This window comes from Canis aureus, chromosome 25 (assembly GCF_053574225.1).
Source record: "Canis aureus isolate CA01 chromosome 25, VMU_Caureus_v.1.0, whole genome shotgun sequence".
NCBI lineage: Eukaryota > Metazoa > Chordata > Mammalia > Carnivora > Canidae > Canis > Canis aureus.
In genome coordinates, this window is record NC_135635.1 from 21555122 (window position 1) to 21576413 (window position 21292).

Genomic DNA, 21292 nt, shown 5'->3' on the forward strand with positions numbered 1-21292 from the left:
TGCATGTGAGGGGGAAGGGCAGAGAGATACAGAGAGAGAGACTCCCCACTGAGCGTAGAGCCCGATGTGGGGCCCAATCCCACAACCCTGAGACCATGACCTGAGTTGAAATCAAGAGTCAGATGCTTAACCGACACTATATAGACACTGTATAGAAAATTGTAGACATAATGTTCTCTGAGCTCTACATAGAAGTCTGTTATAAGGGACGCCTGGATGGGTCAGCAGTTGTGCGTTTGCCTTCAGTTCAGGGAGTGATCTCAGAGTGCCAGGATCGAGTCCTGCATTGGGCTCCCTGCGTGGAGTCTGCTTCTCCCTCTGCCTGTGTCTCTGCCTTTCTCTCTGTGTCTCTCATGAATAAATAAATAAAATCTTAAGAAAAAAGAAATCTGTTATTATTAACTCTCCTTCTAATCAGTCACATAAAATGGAGATGATTATATTTGAGAGAAATATAGGGAGAGTTGTGTCAAAATATCAGATAGCACTTGCAGAAAAGCTGTTCTGACTTTTAGAAGGAATTTTATCAACTTGTAAATTAACTGAAACATGCACTGAGCCAAATTATTCTTTTTATGATTAAAGCACAAAACGGAACCTATTTGAACCTCAGCATGATTTGAAAATCCAAAACCCTCTCTTAAGACTGCTTCTAAAAAAAAAAAAAAAAAAAAAAAAAGACTGCTTCTAGAGGATGAGAGCATGAGGATATCCAGACATATTCTTTCATAAAGTTTGCGCAGACCCTTCTGTAAGAGTCTGGCCCCCAAATTCTCAGATGTATCTTTCTCTAGGCCACTGTGAGTCTACTGCCGCCATAAGCTATGCAGCATTTTCCCAATCATATTTAAAATATAAACTGCACTTTTTGTTTTTATTGTTGACATTTTTTATTTTAAAAACAGAATGATCTTGATGAAATATGTTTTTCATCATCATAATCAAGAAAAGTGGTATCCAAAGTACATATGTAGATATAGAATAACAAAGATTCAGAAAAAAAGATTACTAAACCATGAATCCAGGAAAGTAAAAATAATTCAGGTCGTGGCACATTCTAAGGTCAAGAGACTTTAAGTTTTTAATTTTAATTCCAATATAATGTTAATTATATAATTTCAGGTGTACAATATAGTGATTTAGCAATTCTGTTCATTACTCACTGCTCATCATAATTGTACTCTTTAAGAGAAGAGGTGTCTTAGGACACCTGGGTGGTTCAGTTGGTTAAGCGTCCAACTCTTGGTTTTAGCTCTGGTCAAGATCTCATGGGTCATGAGATTGAGCCCCTCTCCCCATTCTTTCTCTCTCTCTCTCTCAAATAAATAAATCTTTAAAAAAGAAGGAAGGAAGAGAAAGGGTGCCTTTGGTGTATTAGATTTCCACGGTCATCCTGGTTCTGCCATGATCTTCTGGTATGTGACTTTGGATCAGTGGTTTAATTTAAACTATCTTTAAGGATTTCATCATCTCTATTAGTTAAGGACATTTGTCAGTAGTGTTTGTAAATTTGTAACAACCAGCTCTGGTTTCCATGGTGTAAGTAATCCCACCGTGGCTGATTTCAGGCTACCAACATGGTGTCACTGAATGCAGATGTTGGAACACGATGGCACGACCCCGTTCTCTTCTCTGGGGAAACAGCTATGTGGTTCTGGCCTAATAAATCACTGAGAGGCTAAATTATCCAGTCTGTTTGTTCACATTAATCATGCTAATGAGGTATTTTGATCTCTGTGAATGTAATCTTAACCTACAAGAAATAGTGCTGTCAAGTATGCATTTTCAAACACTCATTTACTGATTTCAAAGCCCCCTTGGCTGGCATTGTTACCATTCTTGCCAAAGCCACCATTAATGCCCACCTGCAGATGGTGGTCTCCCCATAAGAATCTCTATCATGTCCATTCTCCGTGCATTCTCCATGCTGCAGCCAAAGTGTTCGGTTTTATTTTGTTTGTGTCTGTGTGTGTGTATATGTATGTGTGTTTGTATTTTTGCTGTAAACCAGGAATTGCCATTCGTCTGTTGGGAGCCCAAATCCTCTTAGCTCCCTCTGTATACAGAGCTTGTCCATAACTCATGCCTGCTCCCATCTGGTTTCTTACCTTCTACCACTCCCTGTCTCTCACATGGTACCTCACTTGAGTTACCCAGTCTTCTTTATGTTCTTCAAATATGCCAACATCATGTTCAGCTTGGGTCATTTACATTATTATTCCCTAAACTCTGTCCTCTCATTTCTGTGCAAAGTTATCTCCTCCTTGTCAGTCAAACATCACCTCCCATAGCAGCCTTCATGGCCTACCCCGTCTATAGTAACACCTTCTTCCCCCAAGATAATTTTCAAACCATCATTTTCTTCAGAGTGCTTACTCTTACCTGAAATTATTTCGTTGATGTTGATTTATCGTCATCTTCATCATTCACCTTCCATTAGAATATAAGCTCCAAAAAAAGCAAGAACTCTTTCTGAACTGTTTAGTGTTTTAGCCAGTACCAGGAAGAGTATTTACTACCTAGTAGGTGCTCATTAAATACATGTTGAAGAAGAAGAGAAAGGAAGGATATTTGCTTTGGATTAGTAAAGAACAACCAAAAAAAGAAATAGTTCATACTAACAATATATCTTATTGAAAAAAATCAGGTTACCCAACTTACCTATATCATTAGTGCCATATGCAACAACTCCATTTTACCAACAATATATGTTAGGTGCCTGTGTCATACAGGTTCTATCAAATGGGTGTTCTTTACAAAAAGAAATCAGAAATGGATACTCAAAAGTTTAAAAACTAAGCAGTTCACAAATTTGTCCTCTGTGTAATTGTTTACCCATAAATAATTAATAATATCATAAGAGCATCCAAATTGGAACGGAAGAAGTAAAACTATCACTATTTATAGATGACATAATATATAGAGAAAATGCTGAAGACTCCACCAAAAAAAAAAAAACTGTTAGAGCTAATCAGCAAGTTCAGGAAAATTTCAGGATACAAAATCAGTATATAAAATTCTGATAATGAACTCTATCAGAAAGAGAAAATTTTAAATGTCCTTTACAATTGCATCAACAGAGCAAAATACCTACAAATAAATTTAACAAAAGAGACGAAAGATGTGTATGACAAAAACTACAAGATATTGATGAAAGAACTGGAAGAAATCATAAATAAGTGAAAAGATATTCCATGCTCACATATTGGAAGCATGAATATTATTAAAACATCCATATTTCCCAAAGCAATCTAGAGTTTCAGTGCAGTCACTATCAACATTCCAATGGCATTTTTCAAAGAAATAGAACACATAATCTAAAAAATTTGTATGGAACCACAAAGATATCCCAAGTGGCCAGAGCAATCTTGAGGGAAAAAAAAACAAAGCTGGAAGCATCATGCTCCCTGATTTCTAACTATGTTACATAGCTCTAATAATTAAAGCAGTATAACATTGGTATAAAAACAGACACAAAAATGAATGGAATGGAAAAAAGAGCCCAGAAGTAAACACATGCATATATGGTCAATTAATTTGCAATTAATTAGTAGCCAAGAATATACAATGGGGAAAGGACAGTGTCTTCAATAAAAGGGTTTGGAAAAACATGCAAAAGAATGAAACTGGACCACTACGTTACGTTACACCACACAATCACACACACACACACTGGAATTTTATTCAGCCATAAAAAAGAGTGAAAACATCTGTGATAACACGAATAGACCTAAAGGGCATTATGCTAAGTGAAATAAGTCAGAAAGAGACAAATACAGCATGATCTTTCTTATATGTGAAACCAAACAAACAAGCTTATAGATACAGAAAACATGTTGATGGTTCCCAGGGGCAAAGGTAAGGGTTATGGGATAAATAAAATAAAATAAAATAAAAATATAAAATAACTGAAGCATCAGACATGGTTGGATTCAGGGGCTTGAAAATAATTAATGAAAAATGAAGATCAGTTATCAGCTAGGTAATGAAAATTACTATCTTCTCCTTGGTAGTGATTTCAGCTTGAAACTGGGTGCTACTGAATCCAGCTTCCACCAGTGAGAACTACAGAGGTGCCACAGACATTTAACCTCTGGCATGAGCCGGGTGGCTCCCACCAGGCTTTTGGGACTCGTTCATTCACTAAGCATTGACTGATTTACCAGATAGTTACTAAGTATTACCAGTACCAGGCCCAGTGCTTGAGCTAGAGGGATGAATGAGACAGATGCAAATTCCTGCCTTCATGGAGTTGTATTTTAGCAGGGCAAACAGACGTGAAATACAATAAGTAAGTATATCATATCGTGTGCTAGGAAGGAGTTCCTGGTATGGAGGAACAAATACACCCAGGGAAGGGGGATGAGAAAGCACTGCCTATGGCAAAGTCGAGGAAGATGACCTTGAAGACAATTTTGAGGAAGATGAGGACAGATATGTGAGGGATTTCAGAGAGACTGGGGCCTGACTCTTGTTTTATGTTCTCTTGCTGCTTATGAGAGGGTCAGTCCTCCAGGGCTGAGTGAGGGCCTGGGGGGTGGCCCAAAAAAAATCAGAGAGTAACTCAGGAGGGGTCTAGATTAAACAAGATTACTTGTGAATTAACAATCATTGCAGCTAGATGATGGGTCCAGTCTAGTCACCAAACTTAATATTTGGAATTTTCCATGATAAGTTAAAGAAAGGCACAAAAATATTTATTGTGAATCCTTACCAAGTTCATTAAATATTCTTTTATGCCATGATGTATAGTGGCTGTATAGTTCATCATACTATGATGTATCCTACTACCTTTGATCATTGGCTAATTTGTTGACACTTAAATTGTTTCCAATTTGTTGCTATTACTAAGAACACTGATGAAACTTTTCTACATGGTTCTTTGGGTCCATCCATGATTATTATTTTTACTTCATAAAAATTAATATCATATTTATTACATAACCATATATTACTTAACATAACTATTGTATAATTACTTAGCCATATGACTTGGATAAGGCCCTTAAGCACTCCAAAGGTTCATCATCTTTATTCTGGACAAAATTGGCCAGTGTTAAATAGCACTTGGTCCTATTAATTTCTCAATACTTGTACCAACCAGGATTCTTCATTGTAAACAATATCAACTAGCTCTGCTTATCTTAGGAAGAAAAAGGATTTGTGGAGGTATGTACAGAAGGTAGGAAAAGGTGACAATCAAGCTCAATACGAGAAGAATCCCAATGAAGGGAGCTGGCCGGGAGGTCCCACCTAGGGAGTGTGCCACTGCCACTGATGCTTTCTCCTGGAAGTTGGCCTCAACACCAGGTGGCTTCACTACAGCCAGATGTCACTGCTGCCACCATTGCAAACAGAAGGAATTCATATTGCTTCTTGGCATCACTTGTTCCTCATCCGAATCTCAGGCAGGAGCAAGTGATGGGCCAGTCTAAGGTCACACAACTGGCTCTCTTGCCACAGGGAGGACAGACAACGTAACACCCATGGCTGGATGCTGGATCCCGCCTCCCACCGAGACTCCATAGTGGTGGTCCCTGCAAATACAAGAAGGACATCACATGCTGAGTGGCCACAAATTGGACAAATGCCCACTCCAGTATTCCATACGCTGTTCAGAATACTTTGCCCCTGACACCCTGCCCACCACCACAGGATACCTGGGTGGCTCAGTGGTTGAGTGTCTGCCTTCGGCTAAGGGCATGATCCCAGGTCCATGGATCGAGTCCCTCATTGGGCTTCTTGCATGGAGCCTGCTTCTCCCTTGGCCTATGTCTCTGCCTCTCTCTGTGTCTCTCATGAATAAATAAATAAAATCTTAAAAAAAATACTTTGCCCCAATCTCACTGTGACGAGATCTCATTTTTGTCTATCACCAATGAGACTTTCAGATGCTCATACTTCAAATTATTTGTAGAAGAAATAGTTATATTCATTTTTTAAAAGATTTATGTATTTGAGAGAAAGAGAGAGACAAAAGGAGAGGGGGAGAGAGAGAGAAGCAGACACCCCACTGAGCACCAGGCCCGATGCAGGGCTCGATCTCACGAATCTGGGCCAAACCAAGAGTCAGACATTCGACAGACTGAGCCACCCAGGTGCCCTGAAATATTTGTATTCTTCGATAAAGTGGCCAAGAGAAACTTAAGGATAAAATATGGAAATTTAAAAAAATAAAAGTTTAAGAAAGAGTTAAAGTCTCAAGGATAAAAATATAGATTAAGTGGAGTCATGAATTGACAAGGAAAGAAAAACACAAACAGGAAGGGAAATGATTGGCTGTTCAGCTTAGCATTGTGCCCACTGCAATCTGTAGGGAGCATCTTGGAGCCATCTGGCATCCCCGACAGTCTCCTCTGATGTGCAAGTTTTACTTACTACTTGTGCGTGTGTGTGTGTGTGTGTGTGTGCGTGTGTGTCTATGGTCAGTGTTTCACACTTAACACCTATGTAGGCACACCAGCAGTAGGAATCTGGGGGAAATGCTGGGGCGGGTCCTTTGGTTCCTTGCTCACTCACAGCCACTTGGCAGACAGGCCCCCTGCTCACTGTATCACCAGGACCAATGACTGGGTTCCCATCCTGGGTCTGGTACTGTCCTGTATCTCAGATGAGCAAGCTGATGGCTCACAGCAGCTCTAAGCACTAGGCTCCACTCCCCTCTCTCTGGTTGCTGCTCCAAGTTGGGTCCATGCCCCATCCCTCATAGCCCCCCACTACCCCACTTCACAGGTACCCCACAGCCAGAGCCTTCTGCCGCTGAGTGTTCTGGCTATTGCCTGGTAATGCTGTTAGTTATTGACTAGTTATTGACTGTAGCTCCTAGCAGCCCTAAGCTACTGTTGGACCCATGCCCTCATCGGCCTCCCAGCCAAGGACCACTCTCTCTCACAGTGGCTCTCTGTCAGTGGGGGGCCTGGTCAGTTGGGAACAGATCAGAACCCTACCATTTGCAGATATAGCTGATGTGTTGTGTAGACACCCAATGTTAACTATGTCAGGGATTCAAAACAGAATCTACAGTTTTGCTCTTGTGTGCAGCCACTGCCCTCTCATCATGGAGGACAGGAAGCTTCTAAGAGGGAGCCTGGGAAGGAGGGAAGGATAAGGAACAGGAATGGGAAGCAGGGTGGGTTTTCAGGGACCATAGTCTTTGCTCACAGCCCTGCCTGCTGTCCACAGTGGGACCAGCCATCTTGGGTACAAAGCTAAGCTGAAGGGTCATCACCTGTACCATCATTTCCTTCTCAGGTCCCTACTGAGAGCCCTCCTCTCCAGCACTGGTGCATTTTCAGGTTACCTGGTATAGGCAGGCTTTGGAAATCCCAGTTCTCTCAACCTCCTAAGTAGCCAAGGCCCATCATCTAGCATGCAGCCCACCCCCAGAGAATGACTTTCTGGTCGGCCTACTGCCTGCAGAGCCTCTGCCCATTGCTGGAGGCCGCAACCTTCATTACCAGCTACCTTTTCCACTACCTAACTCCTCTACCAGTCTAGAAATATATAAGGACAGGAATCTTGACCCATGAGTCTTAGAAACTCCAGTGCCTAACACCCTTCCTAAGACACTTTTATAAGTTTTTTTTTTAATGTTTTGAGTCCTCTTTTCACCTGAGGAGGTCCACACTCACTTGCTTCACTCTGGATTACTAGGGTGAGGAAGCCATAGATAGGGGGGCCTGCACACATCCACCTCTGCAGAAGCTCAAGGCCTGCAAGGCTACGATGTGGTGGTGAGCATCCCAGCTCCCCTGCTCGCCCCACACTGGCAACAGGTCATTCTTGCTCCCACCTTGGCTGTGCTGCATAGGAAACAGGGGCTGTAGGATTACACCAGTGTCCAGTCCCTCCCAGCTGTCACTTTTTTTATTCCAAACCCTCAGCCCTGCTGAGATAAATAGGCCTGTTGTTTTTATAACCATGTACCTCTCCTTCTTCAGACTTATTTCTCTCTCTACCTTCTGGAACAAGAACTACCTCCTGACAGGCTTCTAGGCCAGCAGCCCCCTTCCCATCTACCCTGGAGGTGGGGCCATGGACGGGGGCCAGGCAAGAGCAGAGCAGTAAAACCAGGGGTCATTACTCACTGAGCATTCATTAGGTACCTTACACAACTATAAGCTATAAGAGGGCCCAACCTCTATGCATCTTGCCCCAGCAGTCCAAGGATACTTTATGTTTGTGTAGTGCTTTGTCATGTTCAAACCACTTTCATGTACGTAATGCATACTTGATATCTGAGCATTTAGATTTTAAAAATATTTCAAGGTTTGACAATGCCACTATAAAGGGATTTTGTTGCTTTACAAAATCATTCGATACAGATTTGCTTTGGATAGCTACCACATTTAAAATTTTTCAAACCACACGAGTTTGTTACTCTACTACATTTGTGGGAAGTCACCAGTTGTAGAAGAAAGATACAGAGAGATACAGATACAGAATAACAGGGAGATATAGAAGGAAAATACAGTTGATAAAGACTGGCAAATGAATCTTTCAGTTCTTAACATGTCATTTTTTTAATACATAGGATGAGTTGCCAAGTTTTTCATTTATTTGTCAATTCAGGAATAGTGTGTTAATTTCAAAGGACGCAGCTGGATCCTTTCTGTCACCTCCGGTCCCTAAAGTTTGCCAGACAAGTATATGTTTTCCAGCTCATCCTTCCTTCCTCATGAACCCAGGGTCTTCTTCATCTGAACCCCCAGGAGAACAAGCCTTTTTGTTGCACACATCAAGCAATACTTGTCATGTGCAAGTGGGGTGTTTGAGGTTGGGCACAAGACTAGAAATCCAGATGCCAGTGTTGGGGACATCCCTTAAATTTTTGAGATAATGCCTAACCTGCCATCAAAGTCACCATGTTGGTTAGAGGTTGAGAAGTACTCCCCTCCATGTCCCTACTGCACTGAGCAGAGACTTGAGATGGGGTGCATGAAGCACTCCCCCATAACCAAAAGGATTACTTTCACTTCAGAAAGAATCCCTGTTCCAGGATATTTTTGTAGGTCCAAAGTTATGGGAAAGGAGCAATGATGCTTTCCCTCAGGGGCCTTCCAGTAAGTAGGTAGTATTTGCATTGGTAGTGTTCCTTTGGAGAGCCATTTCTGCTGACATCTTCAAACCAGAAGGCAAAGAGAGGAATGCAGTGGGTCATACTGAGGCTTTGGGGAAATGGTTATACTTGTCAGCCTAGGAGGCTTTGTAAATGATTTCAGATTGGAAAATGCAGTATAAACAGAAGGCTTAGAAGAGAGATGGTAACCAAGACCTTAGCAAAAATGGTCTTGTGACAGCAAATTCTCAGCATAGTCAGGGAGAGTGGAAACAGAGGTGAGGGTCTAGAGTAAATGGTTTATTGGCATTTGATTACAATATAATACATGGTATGTTCAGTGTGTTACCCCTCATTAGCAATACTTCAGAGCACTCTGCAAAATTGCCATGAATGTCAAGTGTAGTTGCATTTCATGGGTATCTGCATATGGATCTGATACACTGCCTAGAGGCTTTGTGTTTCTCATTTTCAATACGTAAACCTTTAGCAACCAAGGGGGTTCAAGTTATTATATTCTCACTGTGGTCTGTTTTTCTTGGCAAATTCAGAAGCTAAGCAGTGACCGCTCCATAAGACATGAGGAAGGAGTACAGTGCAGTGAAAAGAGCCCAAGATTTCCAGTTGGACGGGGTGGAGGCCAAGGGCTGGCCCAGCCACTTACAACACCTGTGTGACCTTGGGCAAGTAACTAATCCTCTTCCCGACTCAGTGTTGTCATCTGTAAAATGGGGATGGTAACAGTCTCTACCTTATGGAGTTGTTGCGGGTATTTGCCAGAGCATGACTCAAGTGCCTGACACTTGCTAGGCAGCCAACAAGTGGGATCTAGTACTGTGATGTAGAATACGATCCTTGCTGCCTGTTTAGTTTACAAACAGGCAACTTTTAAAGATTTATTTATTTATTTATTCATGACAGACATGGAGAGAGAGAGGGGGAGAGGCAGAGACACAGGCAGAAGGAGAAGCAGGCTCCATGCTGGGAGCCTGACGTGGGACTCGATCCCGGGACCCCAGGATTGTACCTTGGACCAAAGGCAGGCACCAAACCGCTGAGCCACCCAGGGATCCCCCAAACAGGCAACTTTTAATGGGTGCCTAGTACAGCTAAAAGGACATAAGGCGGGATCCCTGGGTGGCGCAGCGGTTTGGCACCTGCCTTTGGCCCAGGGCGCGATCCTGGAGACCCGGGATCGAATCCCACGTTGGGCTCCTGGTGCATGGAGCCTGCTTCTCTCTCTCTCTCTCTCTGTGTGACTATCATAAATTAAAAAAAAAAAAAAAAAAAAAAAAAAGGACATAAGGCAACTTCACGAAAGCTTGGTTCACTTAAACCCATCCCATTACTTCTTAATCTCACTCTGACAAGGAGAAGAAGCATTTCAATCTTCCATGTTCTTGAGCCCTTGGCCAGTTAAGCATCAACAGAGATAGAGTCCATAAAAGCTATTCCACTATGTAATGTGAAGGAACTTGTCCAGAAGTGGAAAGCAAGTGCAGGGACATCTGCCACTGTATGTAAGACCTCAAGGAAACCTAAACTTTCTAGGTTTCAGGCTAGGCATTTGTAATATGCTGAGCTTGGGTTATGTGGTTTCAAGGTCGTTTCTAGCCTCCATGCTATGTCTCTGTTTGTTCACTTGGCGAGCTCAAGGCTTGTCTCAGCAATTTGATTTGTAAAACTTTCCTTGAATTCGTGATGAGCTGGAGGAGACACAGAGACCACCTGGGGTCACATTCTGGTCTTACAGATGAGGAAACTGGGACTTGGAGAATAAGGCCCCCCACTCCCCTTATATAACATAGCCAGTTTTAGGCTGAGCTAAAACCAGCACCCGGTGTTCAGACTCTTAGGTCAGTGCTCTTTTCACCATGCCACCATACCACTCTTTCGCATAAATGTGATATCACGTGAAGAACTGAATGTGAAAGCAGCACAGCTAACCTTGAGGGACCTGACACCCTGATCATTTTATTGAATAACTCCAAAAGTAAGTCAATCAAATTGATCTGTTTGAAGTACTTTTTGATTTTTTTTTTCATTTCTGGCCATCTAGAAAGATGATTATTTGTAAATTTAGGGATAGCTAGAGGGTGACGGCTGGCATGCTCTGTGTATCCTTTCTCAGAGACGTGACTAGTTTATCCCTGAGCTTTGCATTTTAGAACCCTCAAGAAGCTCTGAGTTTCCACTCCCCAAGTTCCACTCCCCATTTTTTTTAAGATTTTATTTATTTATTCATGAGAGACACAGAGAGAGGCAGAGACACAGGCGGTGGGAGAAGCAGGCCCCCCACAGGGAGCCCAATGCGGGACTCAATCCCAGGACCCCCGGGATCATGTCCTGAGCCAAAGGCAGATGTTCAACCAAAGGAGCCACCCAGGTGCCCCAGTTACTATGTTCTTACATTGTAACCTCAGAACCTAACAAGTTGATCTGCAACTTCTCTGACTCTCTGCTACTCTGTGGTCAAATATTTTCATTCCTGGTGGAAGAAGGAAATGATTTCATATTGACTAACAAAAGTCCACATGGGAATCTACTAGTCATGTGCATGATCACAAGATGTACATAGCATATATGAGTAACTAAGAAGTAACGAATCAAATCAGGCTGCTTCGTTAGATGGTGGACATGTTACAAGTCAACGCGGTAAGGAAGTGCTGTCCTGTTCTGTATATCTGTCTTGCAGTTCTGGCTGAGACAAAAATCCAGGGTCTCACCCAGCTCAGTCTGAGCCCTCCATGGAAACTGCTCAGTGCGCCATTAGAGCAGAAAGAGGAACCTTGGGGGATTTAATTGGGAGCCACTTTTGATGAAAAAGCATATACAGCATTTGGAGAACACTATTGTATTTGAGTTAATTTTGGTGGGAAAAAAAAAAAAGTACTTCCTGCACCAATTTGAAGAAACATCAGTTGTGAAAATTATTTTTACAAAATTGGCTTTCTTTGAAAAAAAAAAAAAAAGAGGACAGAGCAATTTCGGTTGGCAATTTTTTTTTCCCATTTTAGTGAAAGATGTAAAACATTCAAGTCAGGTTCCTTGAAGATTAAGAAAAGGCTCTACAATGCATTCATTACTGAAAAAGAAGTCTTCCTGACACACGGTATTTTAGTTTAAGACAATGGTCAGTTGATGTAGAGAGGAAGGCAAGAATAAAACAAAAGCACACGAGTGGGAGAGAAGAGACTGAGACACAATCAGACAAAAACAGAGAAAGATACAAGCAGCAGAGGAAACAAAGGTGAGGAAAACCAAAAGGGGATTAGGAACGAGAACAGCTTTTGGGGACTCCGAGAAAGGACCCCAGAGACCACCAGCACAGGCTTGTCCTTGCTTTCACCAGCCTGGAAGTCTGTCTCTCCACCGGGATGAGCAATTCCATGAGCACAGGAACTGTGCTGGGTTTTGCTTGCTGTTGTTTTCTCAGGGCCTAGCACAGCCGAGCTAAACACAGTAAGAATTAGCCAATGAATGGATGAACAAAGTGACCAGTGGAGAATGAGTATGTAGGGAGAGGCCCGCCCCTGGGACCCCAGCGATAGGATCTCTTCAAAGGTGGCTTCGCGGAGTCTCACCCATGTTCTCTTTGAAGTAGTGATGCCAAGCATTAGAGCAGTGGTTTCCTTCTGTTTCTTTTGGAGACTTTCTGAAAGTTGATGTTTTCACCATCCTGACCCTGGGTATCACCATGTCCATCAGGACCCTCTAACTCCAGCCCTTCTGGTCTATCGATGCCCCCTAGAATCCCTATCCTAGTACAGATCACCTCTCCTGCCCCAGAATGCTGCCTTTTTGGCTCTCCCAAGACAGTCCCTAGTCTTTTAGCCCACATGGTGGCAGCTGCCTATTTCCCCAACCCTTCCATACTAAGGGCCATGCCAGAGGGTCAGCAGACTGGGTTGCCTTCATTAAGAATCATCACCTCTTCGCCCTCACATGAAGATGCCTTTTTCAACCTTTCCCCATTACAGCCCCCTGATACCTCCTGGTCACTCCTGGACATTCATCACAGATTTTGGCCCTTGGCCACCCACAGCCTCACATCCACCCCAACTACTGACCTCCTTCAGGATGACATCAGGGACTTTGTGCACAAATCATCCAAAAGATTAGCCCCTGAAAATGCAATTTTAAGAAATTGTAGTAAAATACAACATAACATAAAATTTACCATATTAAGTGTATAGTTTTAGAGGATTAAGGACATTTACATTGTTAGGTAATCATTACTACCCCCCTTCCAGAGAATTGCATCTTCCCCAACTTAAACTCTGTGACCAATAAATACTAACTTCCCCAAATCACTGATATTTTAGTGGATTTAAGGCAGTCTCACCCTAAAATCTTCATTTCCTGAACTTGTCCTACCTTTGGAATCTTCCATTTTATTATCCCACTTTCTGTCCAGAGTCTTCTGTCTTGCCAAGAGACCCCAATGCAGACAGGTCTAGGTTGAGGTCCCAGCTAAAAACCATGTGCTGGCCTCAGTTTCTTCATGTATAAGGCCCCGACCATACATAATACTGTAAAGAATATAGATCCTAAGCAGATAAGAGAAGTGAAGTGAGCTGTTGAAAGGATTAAGTGCTGAGAGAGCAGTGAGCCCAGGTCTGTTCTTCATCCTGCCCACCAGGCCACGCATTAGCATCCCTTAGTCCAGCTGGCACTTTGCTGCCAGTCTAGCTTCCCAGCACTGTGGCTTTCTGACACAGGACACACCATCCTGCATCAGTCCGGCTCTGCCTCACCTGAGCGTCCACCCGAGCTGTTGGAAAACCATGGTTTCTGCAGATGTCCCTACAAGTCATGGTCTCCCAGTTTGCTGGACCATTCATCCTGCCCTACCAGCATTTAATGGCACACTTTTTTTTTGGCTTCCTCTTCCCATTCCCCACAACAGCTATTCCAGATCTTTCCCCTTCAGGCTGTCTCCCTACCCTGCCACGACTCCAGCTGTTATCATTTATCTTCTTTGCATCGACAGGAGTTCTTAAACTGGAGTGCACATAGGAATCACGCACATCCCCAAAGACGTTCTGATTTGGAAAGAGGTAGTGGGTTTGAAGCCTGCAGTTTTAACAAGCAACCCCGGAGGATTCTGGTATACACAACACACAGTCCATTTTTCGTGGAAGCTGTCCAAAGCCATCAGCCCCTTGGAGCAGACATCTTATCTGATTTTCTCCTCTAAATACCAGGAAAAAGATGTTGAAGGATTGATTGAATGAATGAATCTGGCTGTCACTCTGCACTTCAAATTAAGTTACCATTTTATCTTTGAAATGCTAATTAGCTACAGCTGTTTAAAAGCAGTTTCAAATTCTTTAATATGTTTTCTCTTTAATTCTTCATCTGTCCTTTTCACTGCATTGGGGGTGGGGAACCATAAAGAACTTGTTGTTTTCTGAGCAGTGACAATAACTGCAGAACACCAGCAACAGCTCCATGGCTAGACGAGATGGAGACAGAAGGATGGAGATAGGTCGGGCCTTCCCACTGATCCTCAGGGGAGGAAGGTACTCTATCCACCCTGATTCTAGTGATTGGCCAGGTAGCAGTCATGGCAGCCCCTGCAGTAGGCTTTTCTTAAGTGGGAAGATCACCGCTAGGGATACTGAGGAAAAGGTGACCTAGAAAAATAGGGAGGTAAATAGTGATGCAGGGTGACATACCCAGTCAGTGGTGGAAAAGCTCACCTGGCTTCAAATCCTAGCTCTGCCGTTCCCTGGCTTGTCAAATGGGTGTTTAAACTGTTGGAGCAGCTCGTTGTCTCATCTGCAAAATGGGGACAATATGATTTACCCTGCAAGCCCTTTTGAGGATTGAAAAGTGTAATAGAAGTAATGCACAGTGATTCTATGATGTTAAGCAATCAGAGTTTTCAAGAGAGCCGGGCATCTGGTGAACTACTTGTTTCGGCAACAATAGAGGGCTGCATACATGCACACACCCCTACACCCAGTCTGCCTAGAAAAACAGAAGTGGTACCAGCTATTGCCCTCTGGGGAAGTCTGACTCTGAAACCTCATCCTCACTGTCATAAAATGTTTCCAAAGGGAGCAGACAAAGTAACCTAGGGCCATGCCCTCCCACTTCCCTCTTGCCTGAGCAGAGCTCAGAGCCTGTCTGGGGGAAGTGGGTGGTAAGCTAGTGTAGCATGGGTGGCTGGAACTGAAACATTTCTTTTACCACCCTCCTATGCGGCCACCCCTTTCTCTTCTGGGGTAGGAGGTTGGGGGTAGGTGGAGAAATAGCTCATGCCTCTACTGTACCCACACATACTTGGATCTGTTCTCCGCAGACTCTAGACCCTACCTCATCATTCATCAAGATTTCCTGAATGCCCTCTGGGTTCAGATGCTGTGCTAAATGCTTTACCCAGGACCTCCCTGGGAGCCCATAGGAAGTTTGTTCCAATACCTAAAACCTTGCCCCAGCTCATGAAAACCAATGTCTAACCCTCACTTCATTCCCACCCACAGACCATCCCCAGGCAGGGCCAGAAACAGTACCTTTGGCTTTGAGTACTAAGAAACTTTGACACTTAAATTGTTGATGCAAATAACCTTCTCTACAGAACTTCAGGCTCTCTTCCATACTTATTCCCTTGCTCTTGAACATGCGTTTGCTTCTAGGAGAAGAATTTAGACTGGTTTCCTCGGATGCGAGCCATGTCCCTCGTTAGCAATGAAGGTGACAGTGAGCAAAACGAGATTCGGAACCTGCAGGAGAAGTTGGAATCAACCATGAGTCTGGTCAAACAGCTGTCGGCTCAGCTGGCAGAGCTCAAGGAGCAGGTCAGTGTGCTCAGGGAGCTGGAGCTGGAGCTGGGGGCGCTGTGGAATCAGTCACCACCTTGGGTGAGGGGAGACCTGTGGCTCCCTGCAGCAAGACTGGTATCCACAGAGAACTGTGAATTCCAATAAGGAACCCCCACTCTGTGCTGGGAGGACTGCAGCTCCACAGGTAGAGGCTTCTACTTACCCCACTCCCGCCTGTGTGACTCTTCTCCACCTATGGAAGGGGGAAGAGGGAGCAAATGCCAACATACAAGGGCCTCTTTTCACTTTTTGATAGAAAATTATATTTTCTGCCATCCTAGCAATTACTAAACTCCTCGGAAAGGCAGATCGTCACTGGGACCTGTCATTTCAATGTTATAATCAACCCCTTCATCATATGAAATGATTAGCGGTAGTAAAAATACTATCAAAAGTAGCTGCGATAGCTATTAAAATGACTACGGTGACGGTGATGATTATCTGACAAGTCAGGGCTGCTTTAAAAGAACCATAGTTCCTGTTTTCAACCACAGAGAGGGGTTTGCCTTTTTCTTTCTTTTTTTTTTTTTTTTTTTCTGTTTGTGGAAATTCGCTTTAAAAAAATATTTTCCTTTTTTCTTTTTTTTTTTTTTTGGTAAATATATCCTATATGATGCCAGACAGACAATAGGTGCTTGGGAAATATCATCCCCATGTTGCATAGCCCACCAGCCCCGGGCAAAAGTGAGAAAAACCAGCTCAACACACTCTCTCTTTTCCCCCAGATGACAGAACAAAGGAAGAATAAGCAGAGACTGGGCTTTCTCGGATCAAACACACCCCATGTGAATCATCACATGCCACCACACTGATACCATGGGGGGGAAGCCGTGACCAGCCTTTCATCAGTGTCTTGTCTGATCACTGAATAAAGAACTGAGACGGAGGGGAGTGAACAGGGCCTATTGTTGAAAGTTAAAAACAACCAAGTGCCAAGATGTTGAGTGGCTTAGCCCTGAGAACAATTTATAACTGTGTTGTCATGGTTGAGAAGACCAAACTTAAAAGCTCGAAAGCACACAGCACGCATCCTTAATGCAACGTGAAGTAGCTTGCTGAAATGGAGGGAGAGGCTAGGGGGAGGCCGGGTGGCAGGGGGTGCAGCAGAGACAGAACCACCTCATGCTAAATCGGTGAGAGTTTTGTCTTAACTGCTGACTGTCACCTTCGTCGTGGTGGGTTGGGGTTGATTTCTTTTAATTATGGCGTGTAGGTTAGCGATACAGGAATTCATCCAGAGACTAAGTTTTACTAAGGAAAAAAAATAACAGCAAAGGCTAAAAATGAGAGTTGCAAAGAAAAATGTTAATGCTCCCAAACCGTAGCTGTGACAGGGCAATTTTCTTATTTATAACATGCAACACAATGGATTTACAGCTCTAGGAACGTAGTGCTTTGGAGCTTCTGCCCTCACGCTGACAGCACAACTGGAATGTGATTGCTTTCTCCCGGATTCCGAGGGGCTCTGTCTACGTGGAGCACAAAAGAGGATTTTCATATAACCTGTTCAAAACATGTTTTAAGTCATGTATAGGGTGAGATTTTAAGAGATGTGGGGAAGAAAAAGCTGACGGTAAGCCCCGGGGAAGAATTTTTTTGTGAACATATGTATGCTATTAAATATATTGAGAATAATAAATGGAAATGCTTAAAGGTGACAGGGAATATTGAGAAACTTATGATGGTCACATTGCCTTTTATAAATATGGACTAAAAGCTATTTGATTCATGTTTGCTGTGCTTAAAGAACTGAGTGGTTTTATTTATCCTATTTAGGCAGTTAAGAAAAAAAAAACCATGAAATTTATTGAATACTCAAGAAAATGCAGCATTTCAACTGCATATTTTAACTGTATCAGTAAGAGCTTTTCAGAATGTAGAAAGATAAAAATCTCTTCCCCAAATTGTTTTTATGTTAAATTATGCAACCAGGATTTGTGGAGGGAGAAAATAACCTGCCATGCTCATAATATTCCTAGAGACTATACATTTAGAATGTTAAAGCAAAATATGGGTAATAAAAGAACTGCTGCATGGCAAGGGGACAAGGCACATGACACCAGACTCTGGGAGATGCTTTGCAAATTGACCTCTGGCCCCTGCTCCCCCGAGGAACAAACAATTACCTCTGGACTCTTTAAACTCTCAAGTTCTTACTGCCAAGGTTTAAGGTCTGGATAGGGTTTGCTATGACCATTTTCAAAGCTTTTGGATTGTTGTCATTTAGTTTAAAATCACTGGCTCTTAAAATTCTTGAATCATGGTCTGGGTAGATTATTAAGGATTCCTGAACCAATCCTTCTTCCACAATGTTGAAATGTAGACTTGGTGTGAAGCTATTGGAACCCGGAGCAACAGTTTATTAACTGAATCTACTGGTACCTCCCACCCCCATCCCAGTACTTCCCACATTAGAATTCTTTACTGTGGCACTACAGTATTTTTCCTTACCAGTCACCAAAGGGCCATGATCCCAAAATACAAAGAAACTGGGATATAAAGCTGCATAGACCACAGAGCTTTGAACCTGGTAGACATTCAACAAATACATGAGAAATTTCACTGTCACTCAGTTACCCTTAATCCTTTATTAAAACTTTGAACTATATCACATACTTGATTTTTTAAATGGGTTCACCAAACCAAAGTCGACCAAAGCAGTCATATTCTAATCCTAGACCATCATTGTAGTAACAGTATTAGACAAGAGGGTGCTTTCAAGTATTTTAATTGGACAGAGAGTTTGCAGGTGGGGAGAAGAAGAGGAAACTGGTAAAGATTGACCCTATTGCAGTGTAGGAACCCATTTCTGTTTTAACACGAAATAAAATATTTTTGATGTCTGAGCATCAAGAGAATAGGTTAATTTGTACAGATGAGAGCAACCTGCTTTTCACATGATGAACTTTTTATTCTTTTCTGGGGCCATGGGAGTTCTTTTATATAGTGAAGAGCCATTGGGTAGATAACTACTATGAACAAATGGCCTAACCTCTCCCACCATTATCAGTGGCAGCTCACCGTTTCACAGCATATTTTCTCAAATGCTGAGTATCCAAAAGAGATTGCAACTGACCTGACTCTTGTTCAAAACTGAAATATTCCTCAATTACATTTTCTTTCCTGCCTAAATACTTAGAGATCATAGAGAAAAATAAACAAAAACAAGCAAACAAAAAAAGGCACTGTTCAGGCTCTTAAAGTCATGATGTCACAAGAAGATAATAATGGGGAAATTTGACATTTGCTATAAGTTCATATATGTTATGTATATGTTTGTTAATGCAACTGGAATATTTGACCTAGGCAAGTTATCGGTTAACATTTTTATATTTATATAGTGATATTAAAATGAGTACAATAATCTTTGATTTTGATGTTAAGGGAAATGTTTTACTCTTTAGTTATTAAAATGCACATCGTTTTAAAAGTATACGTTTTCTGCTGAATATAATTTTAAATTTCAAAAAGATTTTATATACCCACGTGCTACATTCTGAGGCCCAAGAGTTTAATGAAAGTATGTTTCCTAATTTATAGTATCATTTTAGATGAGAAAATGCTTGTATCATATGAGACTATAATATTAATAAATTATATACATGTAAAAATTATTTTTTCAGCCCCTTGAGAAAGTTCATTTTAGAAAGGGCTTATTTCCTTGCTTACTGAAATTCTTCTGTTGATGACGAAGATCCAGTTTCTAGTGGATTCTTGACTGTAACAGGAAGATATTCCATTCAAGTCAGAACTAATCACGTGCTTATTTTCTCAGTTCACAACTCATTGTTTTAGCTGCTCTTTCTAGTTTCTAGTTGTCTCATTACAAACAGTAATGCAGTGGGCTCATCCCCTACCCCTATATGCCAGGGTTGAGATGAATGGACAGGCTGGCGATCTGGGGATTTGATCAGGGAAGGTGAGGATTGCATCTTCACTATGTTAGGGAAAAGGAGTAAATGATAGATAATAGGAAGCAAAGGGCCAACCCTCCAGAGGCGTAGTGGACTAGGGGGTAAGTTAAGTAAATTTTGCACAGGCATAATGAGGTAACAGATTACAGACTCCAGACACAACATTTGAAAAAACCTAGAACAATGCTCTGTGGAACAGCAGCAGTAAGAGGTGTATTCCCTCAGCTGTTCTTAAATCAATAAGGAATAATAAATCAGTGTACTCTGACTCATAGACCCACTCCAATATGCATGTCCTATGATACAGTTCGAAAGAGTGGACCAACCACTTTAACACAAACACACATGCCTAGAGGAACTAGGCAAGTCACTAAAATGGGTGACATTTTGGGGTGCATTCCATTTGCAGGGAGTAGGGAAGCTATAGTGAGCTTTCTATTTACAAAAGCTGACAACTAAATCCAGCTTTTAGAAAATGCCTGAGACCATTTGAAGCCTTCTAGTCACTCATTGGCTATCTCTGAAATAAGCGTTGGAAAAATTATGTCATTTAGTAAAAGAAAACACAATGCCAAAACCAAGCAGAGGAGCTAACATGCATGAGGGAAGTGAAGAAATCTGAAAATAAATCCAAATATCATCTCTGAACTGGAGTGTTTCCACAGACTTGAATAATTTATAAAATTATCATACCAATACTTCTCATATCATCACCAGTAGACTTTTTTATTCTGCAGTAGAGTATTACTATTTTTGCCTCAAATAATATGATTCTAATAGAATATGTCAAGACCAGATAAGTATAATTTATAAATTATTAATAAAATGAGATCTGTATAACTTTTTTGCGTGTGATACCTTAAGTGCTTTTTCCATTTCTTACCATGTTTCTAAATAATATATCCATCAGTATGAAAGTCATTATTATTGCTCTTTTACATAGTGAGGAATGAAGGACAAATATTTGATGGCTTGGACCACACTGCACTAATCCAAAAGGAACATTGTGCTCAGCATTTTTCAAGAGCTGGCTAAATCCGCAACTGGCCAATACCCACTGGTTTATCTACATTGTATCTGGTGTGCAACATGGGCTCAGTGGACACCGGCCATTTGGTCACCTAGAATTTCCTGGTTCTTAACACACAGTGCCTCAAAATGATAGTTCCCCTCAGAAGACAACAAAGCATGCAACAGCTGAAATCAAAATGAGTTGCATGAATCACATGCAAACCATGAATAGAATTCTTTGCTCATGTGGGCATTTTCCAGTATGCCACAGTTCCTTGAAACAGTGTGGCAAGAATTGTTTTGTTTTGTTTTGTTTGGAATCAGAGGAAAGGTTGAGGGAAGGAAATTGGACAATGAGTTCCTCTTCCAGTAAGAATAATTGGCACGAAGGGCAGGAGTCTGCATGTGGAAGGGAGTGTGATGGATGTCTGCAAGTTACCCTGCCTTTGGTCAGCCATGGTGCTTTGAGGAAGTCTCAG

The 21292-nt window shown here is 42.0% G+C and overlaps 1 protein-coding gene and 1 long non-coding RNA gene across 4 annotated transcripts in view; one reads left to right on the forward strand and one right to left on the reverse strand.

The window, feature by feature from the left end:
• The window catches only part of ITPR2 (inositol 1,4,5-trisphosphate receptor type 2), a 472511-nt gene extending 451865 nt beyond the window's left edge, over window positions 1–20646 (forward strand). For 2 of the 3 annotated variants that reach the window (XM_077870668.1, XM_077870670.1), the window contains 2 exons: window positions 15703–15864; window positions 16614–20646. In XM_077870668.1, the coding sequence (XP_077726794.1) occupies window positions 15703–15864; window positions 16614–16700 (249 nt within the window). In that variant the 3' untranslated portion in view covers window positions 16701–20646. Of the gene's footprint in view, window positions 1–9609; window positions 9751–15702; window positions 15865–16613 lie in introns of those variants that run through there. The other variant, XM_077870669.1, reaches the window with a different exon arrangement.
• LOC144297069 (uncharacterized) lies at window positions 4960–15818 on the reverse strand. Its single transcript, XR_013364122.1, has 5 exons — window positions 15580–15818; window positions 14764–14842; window positions 13436–13608; window positions 13129–13183; window positions 4960–5537 (listed from the first exon to the last, which is right to left on the reverse strand). It is a non-coding gene; the product is annotated as an uncharacterized LOC144297069 (long non-coding RNA).
• Window positions 20647–21292: the final 646 nt, after the last annotated feature.